The sequence below is a fragment of the Halichoeres trimaculatus genome, unplaced genomic scaffold (genome assembly GCF_033239565.1).
Source record: "Halichoeres trimaculatus isolate MK-OKI-2021-1 unplaced genomic scaffold, fHalTri1.1 fHalTri1_scaffold_5, whole genome shotgun sequence".
NCBI classification, from domain to species: domain Eukaryota; kingdom Metazoa; phylum Chordata; class Actinopteri; order Labriformes; family Labridae; genus Halichoeres; species Halichoeres trimaculatus.
In genome coordinates this window covers 24141978-24166987 of record NW_027437183.1, presented here as the reverse complement: position 1 = coordinate 24166987, position 25010 = coordinate 24141978, and the positions used below count along the sequence as shown (strand labels likewise).

The following is a 25010-nucleotide window of genomic DNA, read 5'->3' as shown; positions in this document are numbered from 1 at the left end:
CTGCTTTACATTTACTTTTGTCTTCCTCTGTCAACCACAGGCAATCCTCTAAAACCAGGCAAAGTTTGCCGTACTCCACTTTGACTCAACAGATGCAGACACAACTGTTTCTGTGCAGGTAAAGCATGAGGCTGTTCGAGGTATCGTAACCTCAGAGTCCCTGTGTGCATGTCTCCATTGTGAACTTCTCCACACAATACAGTCAGTGTGAGCCAGAACTATAAAGATGTCTGCAGAGAGACCAGGTGTCTCCTGGATCGATCCCAGGGGTCCCATGTCGAGATGTGCCCCTGATATTCAAACACCTTTGACTGCCTCCATGGAGGAAGGATATGGTAAGCAGATCTGGCAACTTGAGAGGCCCCTGAAGATCAGGAGCGTGCTTAGAGCACAGAAAGTCATCTGTCCAGTGCTTCAGACGCTGTGGCGTCAAAGTGTCTACAGAAACACATTTTTTAAGCAGCTATAAATACAGTACCAATGTGTGATGATCTCATTCGTCGCACTAAACACCATTTCTGAAGAGGTCTCCAATTCTTCCCACCAGCTACTGTGAATTGTTCCACATCATTGTATTTTGTAATAATTAAAAGACTGTTTTGCTGTTTTGTACAACATTTATGTTGTGTTGCTGCTATTTGGTATTAGGGCTGTGACGATATGCTTTTCTTACATTTTTTTTTTTTTTTTTTTACAATTTTTGGGAGTTGATTCAGTTTATATTGCAATTCTCCCATATATATTCTTTTTTTTGCAAAAAAAAAAAAAGTTGAATGATGACGGTGATGTCTACAGATTGTATCAGGAGCCATATCATCCTCAAAAGGAGTCTGACATCTCAACTTTTTTTCTAACCCAGCTTATAAACAAAGACTGAAATGAAAGATTTCAATTTGAAAAAAAAAAAAAATTGAACAAAAAAAATCCCAATACTTTGATGCACTGTTTTTTTCTCCCACCCCTATTTGCTATCCTGTTTTCCAGAAATGTATTTAGTGTAACATGACTGGCACAAGAAGTGAAGGCTCTTGATCTCAAGCTGCAACAGAAGTGAGAAAAAGTATCTGAAAAACTTCTTCATTTATTTATTAGGACCAAACTGTTGTTGTCAGCGTTAAATAAGGAGCAAAAGATACAGCTACCTCAGTCTCTTCCCCTTTGAGTGTGGACAAAGGTTTCAGGTAAATGGATCATTCCTTTCATGTGTGCGCAGCTCTTTGATTTTAAGATATTTATTCCAAGCCTGTCTTTGTACTTTAGCTTTGCTGGTTTTCCAGATGGAAACAGAAGTAACTTTAATCTCTCTCCTTTGAGATTTTTTACTGTAGTTGGAAACTGCATTTTTATTTAATACAAACTCCATTTCACTGTATTCTTACACTGGCAGCATTTAAGGTCCACACCAAGTTAAAGTAAGAAATGCATGGCTCACAGTTGTCTGTGGAAATCTAAATCAGGTCTGTATGCCAACCCCGAGCTGCCAGGTTTTATCCTGGCCCAGAGTCTCCTATATTCAAAAGGACAAAGCCCCTTACAGAGGCAGGGCTGTGCGGTGCAGAGAGGAAGCAGAGCTGTGTTATGAAGGACATGGCTAAATATAACCTCCCCTCTCACCTCCTGTTCTGAGTCTGCCACCAGGTTTTACTCAGCTGAGGTCCCAGTTGCATCCCAGTCAGAACCAAACAGACAGCTGGCAGTCAGTTATGTTCCCACACTTCACACTGTGAACAGGGTCCCTCAGCACCTACCAATGTCAAACGCACCATTCACACACCCCTAAATATTTAATCAGGACAAGAAGAAGGCAATCTACTACATCCACTGACATTAAACATTTAATACCCAGCCGACATGATATCTAGTCAGCCGAGACTTCGTCAAGAGACACATGTGATGGAGAGCTGCAGACACTTGTTCTCTTTCTGGTTAAATTACCCAAAGACAAATCTCACACCAAGAAATACTGAACACACCACACACTGTCGAGAATAGGTCAAAGTCAAGGATCTGACACACCCACTCACAAGAGCAGAGGAAAAAAATAACACACACACGAACCGGCAAAGGTAAATTTCGATACAAACATATATCATCGGTGAGAGGTGAGGCAGGGAGGAGGCTTGCGAATCCCATCAGTCATGGCTTTAGACTAAGGTTAAAAGCAAGGCAGGGCAGCCGCTGTCAGCACACACAAACCAGCCAAGGGCAGAGAGGGAGGGCTGAGGGTAATGTGCTGGACACTGTAGAAATATAACAGCGCAAACACACACAAAGGGAGTTTGTTACGACATTGTTACATTCAAGTAGAGATAAAATGGACCACAAGGGGCAAGTCTTATCCTGTTAAAGGGAAACTCCAAAAACTGTTTAGAGGTTTTAGGCAGTTCTGAACTGAATCTGTTGTAATTTCTCAAGTGAAATTTGAACTTTGAGGCAGAACATGAAATAAGAAATTGGGGATGTGGAGTTTGTAAACTTCTGAAGCCTGCTTATCATATCTGCAGGAGGCTAACAGGTTTGACTGAAATCTACAACTGCTGTCTGTCATTGAGTTTCATCATGGGTTATGTAGGGTCTTTTTATAGGTCAAGCTTTTTGGCTCTGCAGCATTGTTTGTCCTTGTTATACCTTTCAATTATTAGTCTTACATTATGACGTTATGTCTATAATTGACCTTCCCTTAACATCTAAATAAGGAACGAATGGAAATTGAAGAAAAATCCCCATGGGAAGTTAAGCTTGCGAAATTTGGAAATACTCTAAATTGTTTTATCGAAACTTGACTTTATGTGGTCCTCAGGTGGTGCCTTTAATCAGCTTATGCTGTGGGCATCATGCACAGGGCATGTTCAGCAAAGTGCCGCTATGTGGTCAAGGAATAGCATAAGTGGTTGTTTTAGCCAAAACTATGGTACAATGTATTTACCCTAGCTATATTTGAAGGTAGGGTCTGCAGGAATTTTGGTTACTTGTTGGTAAACACAACATCAAACTAGGCTCCTCCTTGGCTCAGTGCCAGCAGCAGCACACACCCACAGCCTCCACCTGAAGCCACGTGAACACCCATTAGTCCAGCAAACACCTGTCACATTGTATTTCTACGTGGGAGAGAGTCGAGAGCCATGCACCTGACTTGGCATGTTAGCACAAGCTAATCAGAGGTATATGACACATACCTGGTTAGCAGAAAGCCAACTCAGTTCTCAAAGTGCCGAAACCAAGTGAGTTGAGCCAAACCAAGAAAAAAGCTCATTCTGTTTGGCGTTTTGTTTCACTTTGGTTGTGTTTTCCTTCCTCCGTGCTATTTCCACTATCAAAGCCACTCTGAATAGGTTCTTCCACCCACTATTATCAACACGCAAAGTCACTTGTGCACTGGGTGCTGTGATTGGATGAGGTAACAGCACTTACTCTCTGCACAGAAACATCCAAAACATCAACATGCAGATAGAGGAGGGGGATGAGGCAGACACAGACACTGACACACATGTATAGAGGTCCATATGAGACGATATAGCAGGATAATTCCTGTAAAAGCTGACATTCTTTTTTTAGGAAATTCTGCAGACTCTACCTTTAAATTTTATTCCCATAAACTCCTATGGAAAGTTTCTAACTTTGAAATTTCTGGAATTTTGCAACCCTAAATAAGTGTTACAGTGGAACCCCCTCTGATCTAAATAATTGAGCCTTTAGATTTTTTTTTATCACTGACCAGGCCACAATCTCCATAGAAAACCACTGACTTACTGTCTCCTTGTCATAGACATGGCTGTAAACACGACTCACAATTCCAGTGGGTATCAGGAAGAAATGGTGTGTGTGGTCTCAGTCAATACTATCAGTGCTGTTAGTATACAGTATATACTATACATACAGACACACCAAGATACAGACACAGATACTGGAGGTGACCCAGCGCACTGACAGGCTGGGACGTGACTCGATTATGAATGGTGAGGTAAGAGTGATAAAGTAGCATCTAAATCCACCCGCATCCTGTGACCCTGCAATAAGTCAAACACCAGCAACAGCCACGTACACTATAAATAATACTGTCTGGTGTCAGGCTGGAGCTCCCCTCCCTCTGCTCAGGTTTACTTTCATTGTTTGACTAAATGTAAGACTAAAAGTGGAAAACTTTGCTTTGGGGAAAACAAACAGAGCAGACGTACCCCACATAACAACTAATAAGATGCTAAAGGCGGCTAAATCTAACTTTCTGTTCTCTATTTTCACGCTCTCCTGGGCCTCGCACACACACACACACACACACACACACACACACACACACACACACACACACACAGAAACAAACATAAGCAGCACATGTACTGAGGACTATCTCATACTTGTGATAATTCATGCAATCACACCCAAACATGAACACATCATGTGGGGTTAATAGAGCAGGTGTCCACTGCAGAGCTCTCTCCGCACTCTTGGCACCGGAGCCAACATTCTCGTCTAATTTGAATAAAAAAAAATCTGCAAACATTTGCTGGACCGTTCAGGCTAATGTTCAAGCTGCTGCTCTTTGACACAGTGCCACCAAGCATCTCATTTCCATTCCTGAAGGCAGCATCGCAGTCGTGTGGTGGGAACGGGGAAGGGAAATGAGTCAAAGAGGGAAAGGGTAGACGAGGGAAGGGGATGACGTGTTTTTTAAATTCCTGTAGGAAGGGAAATGCTTGAGTATTCAGCTTGAAAAATATTGTGACTTGTACATGCAAATGTGTCAGCAGAACATCATCAAGGTCAAGGCGAAAAATAGAATTCTGTCACTCTAAACAAACCTGCACAGGTGCTGGAAAGTGCAAAAAGGCACAAATATTTGACAGAGAAATGATGGTGTGAAAAATTCATCAAGTTGCAGAGAGAGTCTTATGTTTGGGGTAAACACTCACCGCAGGAGTTGGCATTCCCAACATGCTCCAAGAGAAACACACACTCACATATACATTTTTTTTATATTTAAACCCCAGCTAAAGTGTAAACCTCATACATACACAAGCTCATATATCCCAGCCTCCCAGCACATAAAAATTAAAACAGAGGCAAACAGACAACAGTGAGATAGTCTCTGGAAAAAAAAGTAATAAGTGAGGAAAGAGGATGGGGGCAGGAAAACATGCTCCCATGGTGATATACTGCTTGCTTTTATTCATAGCAAGAGTTTCCACTCAATTTCCTCCTCTTATTTCGGCACAGTCCTGAAGATAGTATCTCTCCGTCTCTTTTTCCTTCCAAAGGCATGATGAGGGTTGCATAAAATTAGCTGCTTGACAAGGGGAACGTGTCTGGGGGCAACATGGAGGACCTTGTTTCCAAAGAGTCTCGACATTCTCCGCTCAACCCCCCTTTATATCCCCGAGTTACAACACCAGATCAGATAGAGGCCTGTTTAAAATAGCACCCCACAGACACTCTTCTGAAGATTTCAACTAGCAGGAGGAAAAAAAAATACAGAGCAGAAAATTAATAACTCTGTGCTGACATTTTCCAACACGCTCGGCCTGTCTTGCATGTATCTACCACCCTAAAATGAATAATGGATAAAGAATGTGTGAAGTGAATGTTTGCTGTTTGGTTGCATTCAAACGGAAACACAAAGGTGAGTCTGTGATCTCACACCCTTCATGCTCAGAAAACAGACAGGACCTAGCCTTGAATGCTTCATCTACTCTCTTGTATCCGCGTCCAATTACAACTCTTCCCACCATCCCCTCTCTTTCCACACTCTCACGGCCTGTCAGATTCTGATACGGAGGGCGTTGCAATATTGAAGGTCGGTCAGTCTGCACACTTAACCTCATTTCCCAACACTCTGCTCTGCCTCTCCCAGAAGAGCCCTTTGATTGGTGTCCATTTGAAAAGCGGGCTTTGGGTTTGACGGGAGGGTACGGAGGGAAGGGAGGAGATCAGAGCCGTCTGAGGGAGGAAAAAAAAGAAAGCCTTTTTGGAGCACGACTCCTGACTGCAGTCACTTATAATGGTTTTCAATTAGCCAAGAGAAAAGACCGAGAGCTAATCTGAGCTAGCACAGGAGAACCAGTCATGCAATATTCATGTACACAAACTAATGAAAGCCCAGATTAGCCTACATATTTACATGGGGTCGGTGATGCACCGTCCACACATTAGAAAGGAGTCTGCTGCAGAGAGTAGAGAGGAAGAGATGATAAAGGAAGGAATGGTGGTAGGGATGAGACACCAAATCAGACAGAGAGGAGATAATGAAGAGTAGAAAGGAGATGAAGAGAGAAGGGAAATCAAGGAGGAAAAATGGGAGGTCAACGGGACAGCGGGAAGACCTTGAACAAAAAGGGAAATGGGATCATGAGATAAAGGGGTGACGAAAAAGCAAGAGGAGGTGCGACTCCTCAAAAGAGATTAAGGATCATCTGCATTTTGCCTTTTCATCTGTCTTCTTCGCCATAATCATTCCTCACCAAAGGCAGACACCAGCCCCCACTCAAAATGACACCAATCTGAATGAGTGATCTTGACAAATTGGGCTGCTGGAGGAGAGAGGATGCTCTTTTTTCGTCCAGGGAGAGAGCTGCAGACGCTGGGGAGTCTACGGCAGGACAAAGATATAACTGTAATTGTCTGCTTCACTCCCCTTCCCCTAATCTCTGACCACAGAAAGTGGCGGATGGAGAAAATGGGGCAGCAGGCACGAACAGACTCCCTCGCCACAGCACCGTTTTCTGCAACCACAAATTCCAATAACGTCTGAAATGTGATGTGCATGCATCAGAACAATATGTGAAATTCATCCGTAATCCTTAGTGGGTCACAAAAGACTTGAAAGACTTCAAAGCTGGATTAATGTGTGACTGGACATACCAATTCCACACTGGGTAACTTCTTACCGAGCATTAACATTGTGTGTCATACAAGAAGCTAATCGTGGGTTTAGTTGGAGAATATCCTTTGACCTTTTGTAGAGGTCTCAGAATTAATTTTATGCTCCACAGATATCTAATTTTATGCTTTTACGGACTTACACATTCTCAGAATAATGGAATACCCTGATGTTTCTTCTCCACTTAGAAAACCAGTCAGCCCGGTGAGCTGCAAAAGTGCTCGCTGTTAAGTGTCTGCTGCTGTTTCTTTCATGACCAGTTTATAAGAGTCCTGAGTACATAACCTGATTAAGGCTTACAGCGAAACACAATACAGTCAGGACTCCGTTTCTGGCTGAAAAATCTCTTGTTTCAAAGATTCAGGCACGCTAATGAATTCACAGTTCCTCCGATGTGCTGGGCTTGCAGGTTCTCTCCCCCCTCCACTCATCACTACCTGCTTCAACTTTCAGAAATGAAATGTGAGAAATGGGCCAATTTACAGCTAAAGGCTGTTTCTTCCTCAGAGACACCGACATAAAGATGGAGTGCAGATGATATGCAGAGGAAGACAGTCGAGAAGAGGGTTTGAATTTTCGACAGAGAGAGAGTAAAAAGGGAGGAAAGATGTGAGACAGCCGAGCAAGACGTTTGCACTAATACAAGCGTCATCTCAGAGGGAAGACAGAAGTGCTTGAATCGCACTTTCTGGCCTTTGACTAGTCTTATACAAAGAGACTGCTGTTGAAGAGCTGCTCTTGATCTTCCCAATCAGCTAGCATGACAAGAGCTGCTCAGATATTCAACAAGCAGAAACAAAAGAGGATGTCAGCATGAAGAAGTTTGCTACCCGCAGAGAAGTTTGAGAGATAGAAAGAAGTTGGAAGAAGTAGACGAGAGAAAGGCGCTGGAAAGAAGGACGAGACATAAAATGAACATGAGAGGTCCTCCGCCATCTGTTCATAATTATGCCTGGAGTCCATGCTGCAGCTGAGAAACTATAGAGCCAAGCATTTTCAAGGGTAGTTCTTTTATACACAAACATGTATGTTCAACTCGTCATGTGTTGCAGCATGAAGGAGATATTCAGTCTACTATGTCTAAGAGAAACTACCTTAGTGATTTTTTCAGTTTTGGTCTTAATTTATTAAACAGTGACAAGGGATGGGTACAATTCACATTTAAAACAATACGGTACCAAAGCCTGGTACCTGGCAATTAGTAGCGGTACTCATGGTACCAATTTCCTGCACTTTTGTATGTGTTAATGTGGTAATAAATGTTAGCATATTAATATTAAAATTTCAAAGTTTTTCAAGTTCACATATTCATTTAATTATCTATCAAATAATACAATATCACAATAAATTTTTATAAAATTTATATTTATAAACTTGCAATGCTGTGTTCATGTCCAGTGAGGAAAATCGCCTACTCTTCCACTCCCAAACATGGTACCGTTTGATGTCACGTGAATGGGTAATCCAGATGGATTTCTGTCTGTACCTAACTTGGTTAACCTGGCACACTAGACAGACAGTTTCATTTATCCACTATGGAAATATTTCTCCATCTGTGTAGCAGCTCTTCGGATTTGTTTTCAGAGGTGGGACCTTAAAAAAATAACTGTAGCTGGTGACTGGATGACTGTTCTGATTGACACACTCACCACGGACCAATCCACATCAAGCCACGGTGTGACGTAGTTCATGTACTCCGCTGCTGAGAAACAATAGACGAAGAACTACAGGAACATGAGAAACAGCTGTGATAATGGCGTTAGACGACTGCTGCTGTTTTTGTAAACTAACTTAAGAATCAAAGGAACGCTGACAAGTAAGAAAGTCTGCTGACGTCACGTCTTCTCGTCACTTCCGCTGCTCCCGCAGCTCTCGTCTCTCTTCCCTGATTGGGTCGGTTACAATTTAGCCGAGTGAAATCATTGGTCAATCGAGCCTGGCAAGATGGACCTGCAGGATTTTGGAAACTGAATCAGGCAGGTCCATCCATGTTTAGGTACCTAAATGCATCCTTGTGACTGTGAGGGAGTGAAAGAGTGGGGGATTTTCCATGCTGGACATAAACACAGCATTGTAAGGTGAAAAAATTGAAGAATAAATATGTTAAATCAAAAAATATACTATTATTACACAAATTAATATTTTTACCACATAAACACAAAAAGTAACAAAAAATGGTACTGATACCGATTGCCAGGTACCAGGCATCTGTACCGTATTGTTTCAAATGTGAAAGGTACCCATCCCCATTGGTGACACACCTTCAGCGTCTTTGACAGACTTTGTGGCAGTTTAAGAACACTGAGTGGAAATGCTGCAGACGGACTAAGACAAAGCTTTGACACAACATCTGTTAACTCCTCAAAACAGCTTTGAGAGGATGAGACCAGGAGGCGGAGGAGGTGGGTGGGCTGCTGGGAGGGGGAATCCTTTCTCACCCACCCCTCCTGACACACACTCCCTTCCTCCAGGGACCAGTTACATTTTCATTTGATAGGAACTGGAAACCAGCATGTGTAATTAGATTACAAACAGATAGATGGAATGAGAGAGAAATCTTAGTTAATTAACTCAAACCATATTCTAATCAGCTTTCATAACTCCCCCTCCTCTCAACATCCTGCGATCTGAATCCTCTCACAAACCCCCCCGAGACTAACCATCACACCAGCCAAGACGAGACGGGCACTCAAACAAGATCATTTGACGCTAATTTCCCAAACAGGAAAGCACTTAAAGATGCGCGCTGATTGAGACAACTAAGCCCCCTGCATCAATGGCTGATACGAAAAGAAAAAACAGAAGTAAGAGAATGAGCGCTGGATGAAGGTTGAAAACATCTTTCTGTCTCGTGTTGTTTCCCTTTTCGTTTTCCGAGATGAGTGCTTCCTGTGCCAGAGCGACAGTTTCCGTCATGGCAGGAAACGGTGACGGGGAATTAAATGAGGCTCTCTTTATGGGAATGGGGACAAGTGGCTGCGATAACAGTCAAAGAGGTGTCTCAGAAGGAGTGTCACCCGCCACATTCGCATCTCCATTATCTGTCAACCTGCCAGTCCATCTGTTTGTTTGCTGCGCTGTGCTCAAAAGACTGACAAACTCCATTACAAAGGGAACACGTGTCCATGTGCTGTGAAATGAGGAAAGGAGGCTTTCTTAATGTGGCACAGTAATCTGCTATTTAGCTTTTGTTGAACATTTTCATCAGCTCGTAATTATTACTCCTGTTGTAGAATCAAGATTTCCAAAGTATTTTATCCAAACTGTTTTGCAGACAGTCCTCAGACTGACAGCTCAATCACACAGCCATTATATTTGTCTCACACTTTGATTAGAAATCCATCTGAAATGTCAAGGACGGTTTTAGATTTTCCAACAGAAAGCGCACAAAAACAAAATAGAATGAAACATGACGAGCACAAGATTATGTGTCAAACCGTTTCTCCTCAGTGTTACTCCATACATACATTAAGACACCAAAAGTTAGTCTCTTCAGAAAAGCACTATCAGTCTGTGTCGTAAAAAACCCTCCAGTGACAAACACTTGAAATCCTGTCAGAGGAATGCATTTTAGTTGTTTGCCGTGTAATTTCATCAAATTTAGAATCACAGCAACAGGCACAAAGTGGCTTATTAAATTAGATTCCCAACACAACGCCAAGAAGACACACTTCAAAACACCAACTGGCAGAAAAACACCCAGCATTGTCCACAGATTTGCAGAAAACAGGATTTCACCAAATCAAAATGGCTCCTTTGGGATCAAGCCACATTGGCACACGCAGCACTGCTTTAATTTCTAAACACCTGCTCGCTCTCCACTTAGACCGCAGTATACAACCAGCGCAGAGCCATTCTTCCTCTCCAACAAACAATCCTGGTCTGCCATTTCACTGAGAGTGCTACCGCAGCCAACCTGTGTCCCCGGAGTGTACCCATGCATGTGTGTGTGCACGCATCGGAAGAGCCACCATCGCAGCAGCCTGCACCTGCTCCGCCTGAGGCCCCGCTCTGTTAGCTGTGAACAGCGGCTCAGTGCAGAGACGGAGGAATGAGGGGATGAAGTGATAGAGGGCTGAGGGGAATAGATTTGTTGGTAAATGTCAACAGCTTAGCTCAAACCAACCAGAGTGCTTTTGAGGACCTAATATGAATTCATATGAGTTTCAAGGATAGTGGCTGAGCTTGTGCACACTGCAACAGTCTTAAAAAACAACATCTTTGTTGTGTGCAAAACAAAATAAAACCCAGTGAATCCAGGTCGGATGTTGATGTGGAGGTTCAGTCAGAGACCTGCTGAAGTCAGGCTGTTTGAGGGCTTCTGCTGCCGGTCAGAGTCTGATGGACACATGCAGGCGTGTTCACTGACAGACTCAGGCATGGGTAGTTTCACACGTCCAAATGCCAGCCAGCATGGCCGTGTTACAATGATGTCCCTGGGGCGCTGTTGTAGAACTGTGCACTAGCCTGCAGCAACAAACGAGCAGCATTCAGTGTCTGTAAAGTATAATACATCAGTTCATTATAACACAAGGCTCAGCAGTTTGAGTCAGCACCTGAACTACACCTTAGCTCCATCCAGACCTAATGGGGCAGCTGCAGCATACTGCTCTGTCAGAGACTGACTCCTATTGCAGCATATCACCTGGAAAATACAATAACAGCAGCTGCAGCCTTCTCTGCAACTAAAAGCACAGCATTGTTCATTTGAAGAGGAGGAGGACGGGGCTAACACATAATCCCAAATGTAAATTGGGAGGGTAATTTCACACCTGAAGCGTTACACCAACTGTTGTGTGCCAAGTTATGATGTTTTGTTCCAATGAGTGATTATGTTTCTTTTTTTTCCAGCCCTCATTGAAGCAGCTGGAACGAGCGCATTTACCACTTTTTATTCCAGGAGACAAAGTAGCAGTCATAGCATTTAACATGTTCTGTTCAGCATGATTACATCCTGCAGAACACCCAGACAGGTGGCAAAGGACGCAAACACATTTAACACGGCTATAAAGGCAGCCATCACTTAAAATAATGTAACGTCACACCACAGACATTGTGTCGCGTCTGGCGGGACCCCTGAAGCAGTGTTGAGCACAGTACGGGATATTTAAACAGTTAAGAAGGCGCTGATGCTCGAGATTTCACAGTGGTAACTGGAGCACTCTCCAGACTGCAGAACAATCTGCGCTGTAATGTGGCCTTTGACCTCAGTCGCAGGGAAATAGATCAAGAAAGAGGGCTGGAGGAAGAGAGCATGAGCGTGGTGGAGGAAAGAAAAGAGGTACAGTGTTCGGTATCTCTGACGAACAATATTAATGAACAAGTTTCACAAATCATCACTTCTCTGACTTGAGAAAATCACTCAGGAATTTAACTCACATTTTCAGACAACAATATCCACTGACAAAGAAATATTTTTAAATCGACAAAACGTACACTGATCGTTCTCATTGTGTTGCTCAAAGCTCCCTTCAAGGAGGCTGGAAATGAAATTTACGAGAGCTCAAGGAGAGTTGGGTACACATTTAGGTTCAAGTCACATCCACAAACACAAGCAAAGAGTGGCAGAAAGGAACAAACAAAACACTTGTGGTTTTCAACGACATGCACGACATTGCTGGGGTGAACACAGAGAGGGGCAGAGGGGAGCAACAGGCAGGAGGCAAAAGCTGCATCATACCACGCGTACCTACGGCTCAATTAGACTGCAACAGCACCCTGAGTATAATATATAAAAGCTATGAGGCATGGGATCATTTGAGATTGTGTGTGGGAGAGGGGGTGGACCACTGAGGTTTGTTCTGTAGCCCTCATTACTGAATCTACCTCAGCGTGCCTGTCAGTCACCACCTGTCTGTCTGCCTTGTTAAGGGCGCTGGAATCATAACTCTGCCCCAGGAGACAAGCCCACTGCGTGTATGGAAGCTCGGCTGGCCCACATATCTTAGCAACTATAAACATACCCCTGACATAAGTATCCCAGTATAAGCCTCATATAAATAAATCTAAACTCACAAGAAAGAACAGCAGCTAAAGCGAGATGGAAAGCACTCAGTGTGTCGTGCTCGGCACCATTTCTCCTTCCTTCCTGCAGGATTTTACAGCCAGCAGTAAAAACCTCTCATAGCTACCCTCGCCACATTCAGCATGGCAGGAAAAGTAAAAGGGGGGAGGGCCAGACAATCCACAGAGACGGTGAGGGGAACTGAAACAATCTGCTTTGGGTTTGGTTGTTTCTGTGACCCCTGGAGAAGCACTGTGCTAAGGCTGATTGTGTGTGTGTGTGTGTTTCTGCTGCACTGTCTGACTGCAAAAACACACACAGCACCTTCTCCTTTAAACTGAGGGGGGACAGAGAAAGGCCCAGACTAATCCTGTTTGCCTCCCTCTTGGACTATGTGCTGTTTATCCAAGTGGGCAGTGGTCATGAAGATTCAGGGGTTAATCGACTGTTTTTGTTTTTTTCACAGTCAATAATCATCAATAATCCACTCAAGCACCCGATACTGACCACTCAGGTGCCAGACCAGGGCGTCAATCCAAGGAAGGGGATGTTTAGTCCAGGCTACATGAGGGCTAAAGCTGAGCCATGGACACACTCCTGGAAAATTGAGCCTTCAAAGACCGGCTTATGAATCCCATCTCTGACAAAAGAAGAGATGGAATTAGCGGGATTTAGGGGCGTCAGCAAGAGGCAGGGGGTATTACTGTTGCTCTTTACACGTCTCCATCCAGACTGGATCACAGGCCCTCTTTAGAACACACTAGCAGCAAATGTCTGTCACAACAAACAGCACTGCATGGATGGAGACAGCTGCAGGGCCTGAAGACTGAGCTGATGCTATGCTCAGCCCACTGGAGCCGGTCCAGCGTGGAGTTATAAAGGAATGTAGGGACTGCGGTTTTGGCAGCTGTGATCTGATAAAATGTTGTGAAACAGACACAAGTATGCATGTTTTTTTAGGCCATATGCTGAAGGGATGTGTCGCTGGTGCCTTTGACAAACCCTTATTCAAAACATGTTTTAGTCAGCTTAAGCCTGAAACACTGGCTCTCTTCAGTACAAGCTGGACTTAGTGCATAATTCAGGAGCTTAACCGATGAAAAGAATGAAAAAGAATAGCGCTTAAGTGTTGCAGAGGACTGTTCCACCTCACAGAACAGGGAAATGTGTTCCTATTGATGTGGTCCATCAAGTCAGGTCCACTTTATTCCCAGTGGAGGCACTCAGAGGCAGGCACCTACTGAGCCCTGCTGACCACACCTCTGGAACAATGACCTCAATAAACTCAAACAGATCTCCATTTGTTGGAACACGAGCACTGGGGGGTAAAGGGAAGCTGTACCAAATCAGAAATGAGCGCTCTGAGGCTTGGAGGGAAACGTTACAAATGGACTGCTGTACACATAAATCAATCTTTGCATTTACCACTTGCTATCCAAAATCCATCTCCTCACTCACAGAGGAATGTGCGGCTCGCAGGAATGAGGATTAATGAGAGCAGGATGGCCCAGTCACCATTATCCCTATTGTTTCTCCTGTTGTATTTTGACAGTGGATTCCCATGAGTGCCTCGCTGGGCCGTATGCCTGCGGCTCGAGCATACTGCAGACCACTGCGTCACTCGAAGAGTTAAGGAAGGCCTTGCATTCCAGGAGGCTCTTCTTACCATCCTCCATCTCTGTCCGGCTCCCCCAATGGGAGGCAGTGGACTGGGATTAACCGAGCGAGTACAGGACATAAATTTCAGCTGTATTGCTGAGTCGCTGTTTCCCCCTCCTTACCTGACCCGATCCCCCGCCCCTATTCACTATCTTTCCATGCCCCAGGAGGATGGACCAGGGGGCTGGGCCATGCAGTCTCATCCTGGTTCCCTCGGCATGCTGGGCCGTAAATACTGCGTAGCATCAGGAACAGCAGGTGCTATCACTGCCTATCATTAATTATCCCCCGCTGCATCACTCCAGGGCCTCTCACTCCTTAACTCAAAATCTCTTTCTTCTGCACCATCTTATCCTCCAGTATCCAATGCTTTCCCATTTTCTCCCGCTTTCTCTAATTCTAACCATGTCTACAGCAATTCCATTTCATCTCCTCGATATCCACCCATCAATCTCCTTTTTCCCAACAATCCTACCATCTCCCCTCGATTCATTTGTCCCCTGATGTAGCTCAATCTTTGTCCTGCACTCTCAGCTTCTCCCAAGTGATTCCTTCCCCCACTGACAGCCGTGCCCGTTTCTTTCTCTCCTCAGATGTGTGCCTTCCAGCACTTCTCCTCACTTTCTGACGGCTTTTCCCTTGCTGTAAATGTATTCTCGAACTGCTGTGCCACCGCCAGCCATGAGACGTCACATGGACTGTTGGAGCTCTGGGGGGAGAGATAGCTCTTCTGCCCCACCGGAGAGCTCATAAATAATACCAAATCAAAGAGGGGAAGCCGCATGAGTAACTCCCCCGAGGTGAAAAGCCAATGAACTTAGTTAAAGATGTGAGAGAGAGCCTGCTGATGGTGAAAGTCCAAGCTCCCAGTGGGTCTGGCCACAGAAACATGAGCAGGGCATCCTGTCGCTCTCAGGTGAGGAGGCCTCATGTCAACTGTGCTGAAGCCACAGAAACATCTGGCACAACCACAAAAACAAACAGTCGCTTCCTCCTGACTTGGTCACACTGCCACAAGGCATGATGTGGACTCTAAATCCAGAGCCGGGCTTTGTAACACGAGACCACCCAATATATTAACAGGCTGTGAGAAATCCTGCTCAAGATAACAAGGAGTGATGATGACTAAAAAACACATCTGGCAGAGAAAATGGAATGTTGCAAAAAGAAACTCACGGAAAAGGAAAAACCACAATCAGACTCAGCGTCTGATTCAGATAGGTCAAAGGCACATGGAAACTTCCCAAGCTGTGGCATCTATAACTCAAGTTCAAACCACTTTGGACTTGTACATATAGAGACACAAACAGAGCCAGTGTTTTCTGTTTTCAAACCAGCAATCCTGCAGGTTTTTCAGTGCTTGGATCCAACCAGAAAGCTCTCCCTCAGGCCAGTTACTGTCCATGTTTTCTTATGCTCAGCTCCCTCTGATAGACTGAGATCACAGTGAGCTGCAACTGCTGTTATGTACACCCAGACCTTCATCTTGTATCATATCAAGAACAGAAATAGACTTCGTAGCATTAAAAACAAGCATCTCTTTTTGAGCGTCCTATCACTTTGCTTTTAAGCCAATTCAAAATTAAACATATCTCTACAGACATCATTAAATATCAATAGACTGACTGTTTTATCTAGCAGTGATCAGAAACCGATATCCATGACAGCCTTTAGTCACATCCCCCTCCAGATCTCAGCAGCAGCAGACACTCAAAGTAACTGGAGTAAACTGAAGGAAAAGAAAGTTTATCACACAAATCCCCAGAGAGAGAGAGAGAGAGAAAAAACAGATCTTAGTCTCTCTTTCTCCTTCCAGAGCAGATAAGCTTTGTGCCAGCAACATTAGGGGAATTGCTTTCTTTTCTCTGCAACATCACAGATGTGGAATTTTGAGTCATTAGTGTAATCCATTATGAAGAGGTGGACAGGACACTCAGCCCGAATCAATTTGATTCTCCTACACTTTCTATTGATCCTACTCCACCACAAGTGGAGCAAAGAGAAAGATTGAAAAGCTGATAAACAAGCCTGGGATGGGAAAATTCAAGGACTCCTTTGTGACATTATTGTGCGTGAACTTTCTACAGAGTGCCTTCAATTGTAAGGAAATCACTTTCTTTACAATAGCTGTTCAATATGTGAACACAGCAGAAGGCCTCGCAATCACCCAGAGTTCAGGGTGAAAGAACAATGATTTCTGCTCCGAGTGCTTGTGTTTATAATTATGCATTCAGCATTTAACATCAGCTAAAGGTTAATTAATCCCTATCAGACAACAGTGAGGAGCTATTTTCCTCCTTGATGAGAGCCACTAGAATGAGGTTTTCCTCAGCTCACCTTGGTCAAATTTGTGATGAACAGAAAATCTACGAATGAATGGCGGTGTTACTTTTATGATTTGTTCAGGTTGAGCACATGTGACTGCAGAGCGGCTGTGAATCGATTCCTGCAGCGAGAAAAGGCTTTTAATCCTCAAAGGGGGGTCTCATGGATGGTTTTTGGCAGATACAGGGCACAGCTGTGCTAATCACTGGGGCATTCTCACTACTTTTATTTTCTCTGTTGATAATTCAACATTAAGAAGCTTGATTTCGGTGATCTGCTTCCATGTCATTTACAGCATGAGATCATTCGCTTAAATCAGACTTGATTTAGAAGAAAGACACAAAAAAAATTAAATGCAACAAAGAGATGGCATTTACTAAGACAAGACAACTTCCTCTGCCAGTAGCAGGTGTTTAACTGCCTCTGGTACTGGTCACCAGTGCTCTCATGCTGGTACTTTTAAAGAAACAGGCCACAGCTGACAGAGCAGGAATATTTGGGACAGAGGAAAAAAAAGTTGAAATAAGTCTTTGGGGTGAAACAAAGTTCAGAATGATGCAAAACAGTCTCCAGAAGAACAGTTGCTCATCCTTTCATTTTTTCTTCTTGGACTCCAGACCAGTGTAGAGCCCACTTCTGCAATGGAGAGCTACTTCTTGTCAGACAAGTGCCCCCTGCTGGTAGATTAAACCATAGGTGTTTCAGTGCTACCACTTTTTATAGACCCCAGATGATTTTCAGACATTTTCCATGTTGTAATATTCCAAGGCTATGAAAATGGAGCATTAAGAGAGAGCATGAGGAATGCAAATTAGTCAAAGAAATGCTTGTGTAATACTGAAAAAAAAGAAACCAAGACACATTTTAGTCCTTTAAGAGGATCCTTTTAAAGAGAGAGGGGTGTCTGTTGATGCTGAAACTTTTAAAAAAGCTACAAATCTGAAGGGCAGTGTCTCAATTTGTAAATCTAGTTTCCAATAAGTTACATTTTGGGATTCATCAGCTTCTACAACAAGTCCAGGTATCAAAAACAGGATGCATGAATCAGCGCTGTCCTGATCAGTCCAGATAATGCTTTGTAGGAGGTGAAACCAGAACACATGTCAGAGTGTAGAAGATTAAATAGCAACAGATTTCATAGTCCTTGGAAAGCAGCACTAATGTACAAGTATAGTACGGATGGTATACAGAGCAGTGAAGAGCAGCTGACCGCTGTGCTTCAAGAGTCACTGCGAGCAGAGGAGGAAAAAGAGGGGATGAAAAGCAGGAGACTGAAAGTCAAAAGGGAACACAAACTAGTTTTAACATCTTATACAGATACACTTCAGTTAAGTACACAGCTATTCTCTCCAGTGCTGTCCATATGAGCTATCAGTTGTAGTAGCCTAAACGCATATGGAGAGCAGCAGTCTGTGACCGAGCTTCTCCCAAGTTGTGATCGACACACAAACGTTATTTATGGCCATAATTGGGAAAAAAATAACAGCTAGACTCACCTTCTTCCGGGGCTGCCATTTCATCATATTTGTAAACCAAAATGGAACAGCATTAAGATATTATATGAGAAAGGAATGTAGATTTAAAGAAATCCAGGGCGCAAGTCATGCTGCCTCGCGACTTCCCACAATTTTGCAGCAGATTTTCTCCAAGGAGCGATGCATGGTGATGTGCGAGTCTCAGCTTTGCGGCAATTTTTTGAGGAGACAGCGAAGTCCACACGAATCACACACCGGGTAAATCCACAAATGAGGTCGGGGAATAAATCAGAGACACATGGTGTCGACTGACAGTGTGTGGGGAGAGGGTTCCTGTGCGTAAATCCAAAGTATGAGTCCGTTATGAATCCACTCCCTCCTCTCTCGGCACGCACGGTCGGCGCCTCCAGGACCAATCCGGACCGTGTATGAGGGAAAATTAATTCTTAAACTTTTCCAAACGAAGTCGTCTCTGTGAGGACTCTACACCGTCTGTCCAACGCTCCTCGAAGCAGAGGTAGGGAGAGGAAGGCGAAATGTGAGCCAGAACGCCGTTAAAGTCATCACAGTGGTCTAATCCTGTTTCCTCATCGACAGAAACACACTTTTGGAAGTAGTCTCGAAGAACAGTGAGATGGAGCCCAGCGGAGACAGCGCGACAAGCGGAGGGATTACTCTTTGGAGGAGGAGGGGGTACAAGCTCCAAAAAAAATTCTTGGAATTTTTTGTGAGGAGCTGGAAGGATATCCTGATTCCTGCAACAGCAACAAACTGGACTCCAGCTCTCAGATGACTTCCCTCCCTGCGCTCCTCCAGCTTTGCAGTTAGCAGACTTGGAGCGGAGGAGCTGTGCAGAGAGGAGGCTGCAGGGTCATAGCGCCGCCGGTCAAAACCCTGCGCTCTACATTTACGCACCAGAGGGACGCTGCTGTCCAGACAGGAAGCAGGCTGTGGTTTGGTGTGTAAAGACACCTTTCTAGGTAGTCTAAACAATGCTGAATGACACACTGAGGTCAAAACACCATTTCGTACTATACAGTGGTGTATCTGCAGATAGAATAACTCTTCCTCTGGGTCAAAATAGAAATTGGAATACCAAATTTTTCTAATAATTGAATTTTCGCCAAGTTGAATTTGGAAAAAGTATATGGACCAAAAATAAAAAGAGATATTTAACTATGATCACCAAAATACTGATAAAAACTGGATATAAAACCAGAAATGCCAGTAAAAAGTGCTGTAGGTTATATCCAGTCACATTATAACTCTAGGCTCCAAAGAAGCTCATTTCTTGGTGGTTTAAAATGAAATTTAAATTCTGACTGAAAATAAGAAAATTCTCACAAAATAGTCAAAACTGTGTGGCTAAAGTTAGCAGAGCTAGCACCAACCAACTTAAATCCTTCTTACAGGGTATTGTTGATATGCTGTGATGGTTGTTAGGGATAATGTCGGTACATCATTGGTATTGGCTGATATTGGACTTAATTTTAAATATCAGAAATCAGTCAACATGCCACTCTCCACAGATAAAATAGCTGCTGCTAATATGCTTCTTATGCTTTTTTTATTGTTTGCATCTCTCTGTTACACAGTGTTTCTAGATCATAGAATTGTGCAGTGTAGAAGGAGCACAGCTACTTATTCAAGTTCTGATTGGGGACTGCAGCTACAGTTTTTGCACTTTTTGTGTTTTCGTTTGCACTGTGCAGATTGAGTAATCACATATTTGGCTCCTGTTTTAAGATTCAAATTCAGTTAAAGTAGAAGTTTGTAAGGCAAACACTTCTCACATGTTCCCTGTGAACAGAGGTTATGTTTAAAAACCATGTCAATTGTGAAATTGGCCAAATTTGCCCTAGTTGGGGGTATTGTTATCATTGTTTCAGAGATAGCATCATCTAACTTTTAAGGAAGATGTAGCTTTTTGTATTATTTTGTTTGAAAGTACAGGTGGTCCCTGACTTGCAAACAGGTTCTATTACATGCATATAATGCATCTACATGCATTATACTTCATATTCATGGAAAAACAGTACAGACAATTAAATTCCATGATGCAAAAAAGGTGAGGATACCGAAAAAATTACGAAGCACAAACAGACAATCTACACTATGGCGCAACTCGAGACAAAGTGGACGATGCTGATGACCGCATAGCACTGCATAGCTGTGTATTTATTCGCACCCTGTGTCAAAAACTAGCACTGTTACTGAGAAGCAAAATTTGTAAAGTGTGGATCTTCAGGAGTGATTATTTGCCAGTTTGAGCAGTCACCGACTACTTGCAACTTTATCTCCATCTGCTAACTCAAAATACTGCCAAACCACACAGCACTTTGAGATACCACCCGTCGTCTGTGCTTCTTTACATCCTGGTAGCACCAAAATAAAGCGACAGTAGCCATTAACCGGATCTGCAGCCCTGACCAGTAAAAAGTGGATGTTTTATATTATGTATGAATATCATTCTGAGCCTACAGTATTAATAATTGCTGCAGGTCACAATGTTTAACATTTAGTCAACTACAGGTGCACCTCACGAACATGACATTTTGAAAATATAATACCCCTTATGGTTGGACATCAAGCTGAAATTCCAACATATTTTCATCCTAAAATAGTTGTATAATCACTAAAATTACAGAAGGCGATATAACTGGTGTTAATTGTGGTCAGACTCATCAAATAATAATAACATCTGCTGGTCTGGTTGACAGAAACAAAGCTATGACGCCATCACAGATGACTCTGGGTAATGACCTTATGAGATTAAAATATTTTGACATTCTGCTGCTGAATTACTAGTTGCCCTCATTAACCAAAGATAACTGTCATCTTTGAGTGAAATTTACAGTATGCCTCTTCATTCAAGAGACAACTGTCAAAGGACAAAGAGCCCAGGACACCAGAGAGAACTAAAGCCTTGTTTATGTACTTTCCCTGCTTCCTTCCTCTGAGTGCAGCTGTCACATAAAGTGTAATGTGCAATATTTTACTGCACACAGCCATCAGACCCAGAACACTGCCAGAAATATTTGTGTGGCATTTTTGGCTGGGGAGAGAAAATATCTGTGGCTTTTCAAAAATGACTCTTAAACGTTAATTTTGGAAGTTGGCTGAATAAAATTCAAAATAGCGGACATGGTTATTCTGGCGAGAAACCCCTAACCACAGTCACCGCCACAGTCACAAAATGAAAACAGTTTTAAAGCAGCGTAAAACCAGCTCATTTATCATTGAGATTTGTGACTACATTAATGCAGTAACAGCATTACTGTTTAATCATAAGGAGTTGTCTTGAAGTGAAAGAAAGGGTCGATACTGAAGTGAGGGGAAATCGGATTAAACCATAAGTTTGTGATTTAAATTGGTTTAGGTAATGGACTCTATGGAGCCGTGAGCTGGTCAATAAACTGGTGTCTGTTCAGGGTCAGCAGGGTCTGCAGTGCACCTAAAGGCCACTCCGATAACAAAAGATCAGTGGGAGGAGGGGAGGAAGGTGACATATGGCCTCATGGACCAACTCCTGCTGTGCCAGAGAGTCCATGAGACACTGAGTAATCCACATGGATGAACATGAACAAAATGCTGGACACTTCTACCGCTAACACAGCTGGCATCTGACACCAGAGGGACAATCCCCAAAAAAGGGTCCTGTATTTCTTAAGATAACCTCACTACATGTGGACCACAGCGCAATGCTGTTCTGTGAAGATTTATAGTTTATAGAACAGATAGCTGTGTAAAAATATGTCATGACAAAAATACAACATAACACAATTCATTCAAATTAGGGATTTGAATAAATCAATACTGGATGCTGAATGTCAGTTTAAGCTAAAAGTTGAGGTTTGAGCAATTTCTTTATATCTGATGGGTTTACAATTTAAGCTCCGGTAAGAAGCTTTTTCAACAAATAGATGCACCAAAAACTGAAATAAAAACCAGCATTTTCCACAGGACAAAAGAGATTCAGTCCATGGTGCAGAGTGTTCAAATTAGCTCAGAGAAAATGTATTTACCCACATAAACTGGACAGCATGAGCAAAGAGATTACAAGTATCTCTTGTGTGATACAACACCAGTACTTCTGCTATTTCAACTGAAATAGTTTTGCCCTCTAAACAAATTCCCCTGCCAATGTGACTCACCCCATCACTTTTTTCATGACTTCTAGTGGTGCTGATTGTGACAGAGCTGTGAAGAATGATAATTGGCCAAAATAAAAGTTGATAGCAGTACAACACTACAAGAAAACTGAAGGATGCCAGATGGTGGTGAAAGGAGTGATGAGATGTGCAAGTCAAAACCCAAAAGAAAAGAGACAGAAAGAGCTGATCCAGCGTTTCTTTGCAGGAAAGGAGGAGGATGCACTTAAATCTGGCTCCACTCAAGTCTGTTACGTTACGATTACTGATGAATGAGAATGAATGAGAGGAGAGCACATTTCCAAATGCTACAAACTAGTGTGATACATGGGGGCAGTGCTCATATGGTAAAAGTATTACTGTAGACTACGAAGTGAGAGACAGAGGCTGTAGGTATTGACATCATGATAAATATGACTGTTTCTGTTCCAAGTACAAACATGTTACCACAAAAACAAGTGAAAATGTGAACATGTTCATGTACACAAGCTCTGTCTACCAAAGGACATCCATTTATTCTAAGAAGTCTTTTTCAAGATGCATATCTGGAATATTTTGATAGGTGTACACCCGTGTTTTAGCTGTTCTTCAGGTCTTGTTGCACTTTAAAACAAAGAGCAGAAAATAAAATCATTCCTCCTGCTCTCTTCCTGTTACGGAGCGTATTGTAGTCTTCAGTTAATCAAATATTGTGATGTATCATTATACAGGTGTCTCACACTAAACCCATTACATCACTATCGCAATATTATCCTGACTGTGAGCCATGTGTTGTGCATCTTATAATAACATGTCAGCTAGCAATACCCATCCATACACTTTGGCCACAGTAAATCACAGTAAAAGTAAAGTTCCTCATTAAATTCATGAATTACACCCTAAAAGCAACCAGTAAATCCAGAATTTCAAACTGGCACGTGTAGAATAATCCATTGAATTACTGGATGTTGACAAACCAGCATTACTGTTGTATCATTGACTCAATAGTGTCCTCTTCTTAAATGACAGGACACTCATACAGGAGATTCACTGGCTACTGAGAAGACTTGGACAGTCTTTAGAAGAGCATCAAAAACATAATAACTGTTCGCAAGGAGGGCAAAAGCCACACTCTGCATTTGATTTAGTCAGACTGGACACGGTGGCTTGGCTAGGCTAATGCTAACCAAGTTAGTCAATCAACTGTTTTCTCCAATAATGATTAAACGCTGCAACCTTCAGAACACTGAGTTACACAGTACAAGAAAAAACAACTAAGGCAAAGGTTTGGCTGTTTTCCCTGACACATACATTTGTTTTCAGTACTGCTTAAATTATACTGTCAATAAAAACAAAATACGACCGTCAGTCTGATGAAGGCATGCCTCTTCCAGTCTTAGACGAGTGGCATACCACTGATAGACCTGGCATGCCAGTTTGAAAACTGGAATATGCCACTGGGGAACTGGCATATTCCACTCAGCCACAAGTGGCATGCCAGATACCACTCTTTTGTTTTCAGCCCTGTTAGAGTCACTGGCTGCTTTGAAAGATGGAGCCACACAACTCTCTAGCTGGATCCATCTATAAGGGGGCCCCATTGGACTTAAGCAGAGAGAAGCTGTGTGGTTGAGCACTGTGATCACTGATACATTTGTATTAAAATAATAAAGAAAAGGTCCTCATGGGGTAAAGTATATAGATCTCATTCCGTTTGACATGGATTACTTTTATATGTCCAGCTCTCGCCTGACTCCTGCTGGGTTTGTGCTAGAAACATAACAGTGAGCTACTTTTATGTTCCCTTTCACCACACGCTCACACATTGAAGTCACATCATCTAAAACAGGTTTACACGAGAGATTGTTTCATAAAAGTCACGTTTGAAGATCAATCAGAGGCCACTGGAGCGAGCTGTTCAGTAACAGTCTGCTGGTAGTGAAGCCTGTCATCTGGCTTCTCCATACAGAAGCAGGCTCCCCGTGTGAGCCTCTGCTTTCCCAATCAGAGCCACACAGGAAATCAGACTCCAGCCCTCTGAGGGAAACAACCCCTCCTCCCCTCCCTCTCTGTCGTTTTTCCACAACTTGGAGCTGTTTGGAAAAAAGTCTTCCTTTTCTTGTTCTTGCCAATCGTGCCCTCAAAAATGTCTCTTTTCTGATCAGGGGCTGGTTTCATGAATGTTATTTATACTGCTGTATGGAAGTTTTCTTGTACAAATGTTGGCCAAAATAACGACTTGTGTTGAATCTAGCGAATTCCTGGAGGTACAGCACAGTCTTTTTGATGCTAGTGTCACTTTTCGTTTCTTGCCATGAACAAAAAAAGGAGAAAACTATCTCATTATAGGGTTTGCTAATAATAGTAAAGCCGCAGCAATGCTCAGGAAAAAGTAGCCCATTAAGAATGTGACTGCCCCTGCTTCATTTAATCACAATTTCTCTCTAGTAAAGTGTCCTTGTAACTGTTACTTTCCCCACAAGGAGCACATTTTCTGCTGGAATGAACAGTGTTTAGCAGCTTGAAGCTGCAGCTCAGTCAGTCGT

General features: G+C 43.0%; 1 protein-coding gene across 3 annotated transcripts in view; it reads right to left on the bottom strand.

Annotated features, from left to right (window-relative positions):
* LOC141790211 (tetratricopeptide repeat protein 28-like) overlaps positions 1-25010 on the bottom strand; it is a 211785-nt gene that overhangs the window by 123200 nt on the left and 63575 nt on the right. Inside the window, exon 1 of one of the 3 annotated variants that reach the window (XM_074669916.1) lies at positions 18356-19145. The exons of the other annotated variants lie outside the window; for them this stretch is intronic. Coding sequence (XP_074526017.1) covers positions 18356-18382 — 27 coding nt within the window. The 5' untranslated portion in view covers positions 18383-19145. Of the gene's footprint in view, positions 1-18355; positions 19146-25010 lie in introns of those variants that run through there. 3 annotated transcript variants of the gene reach the window in all.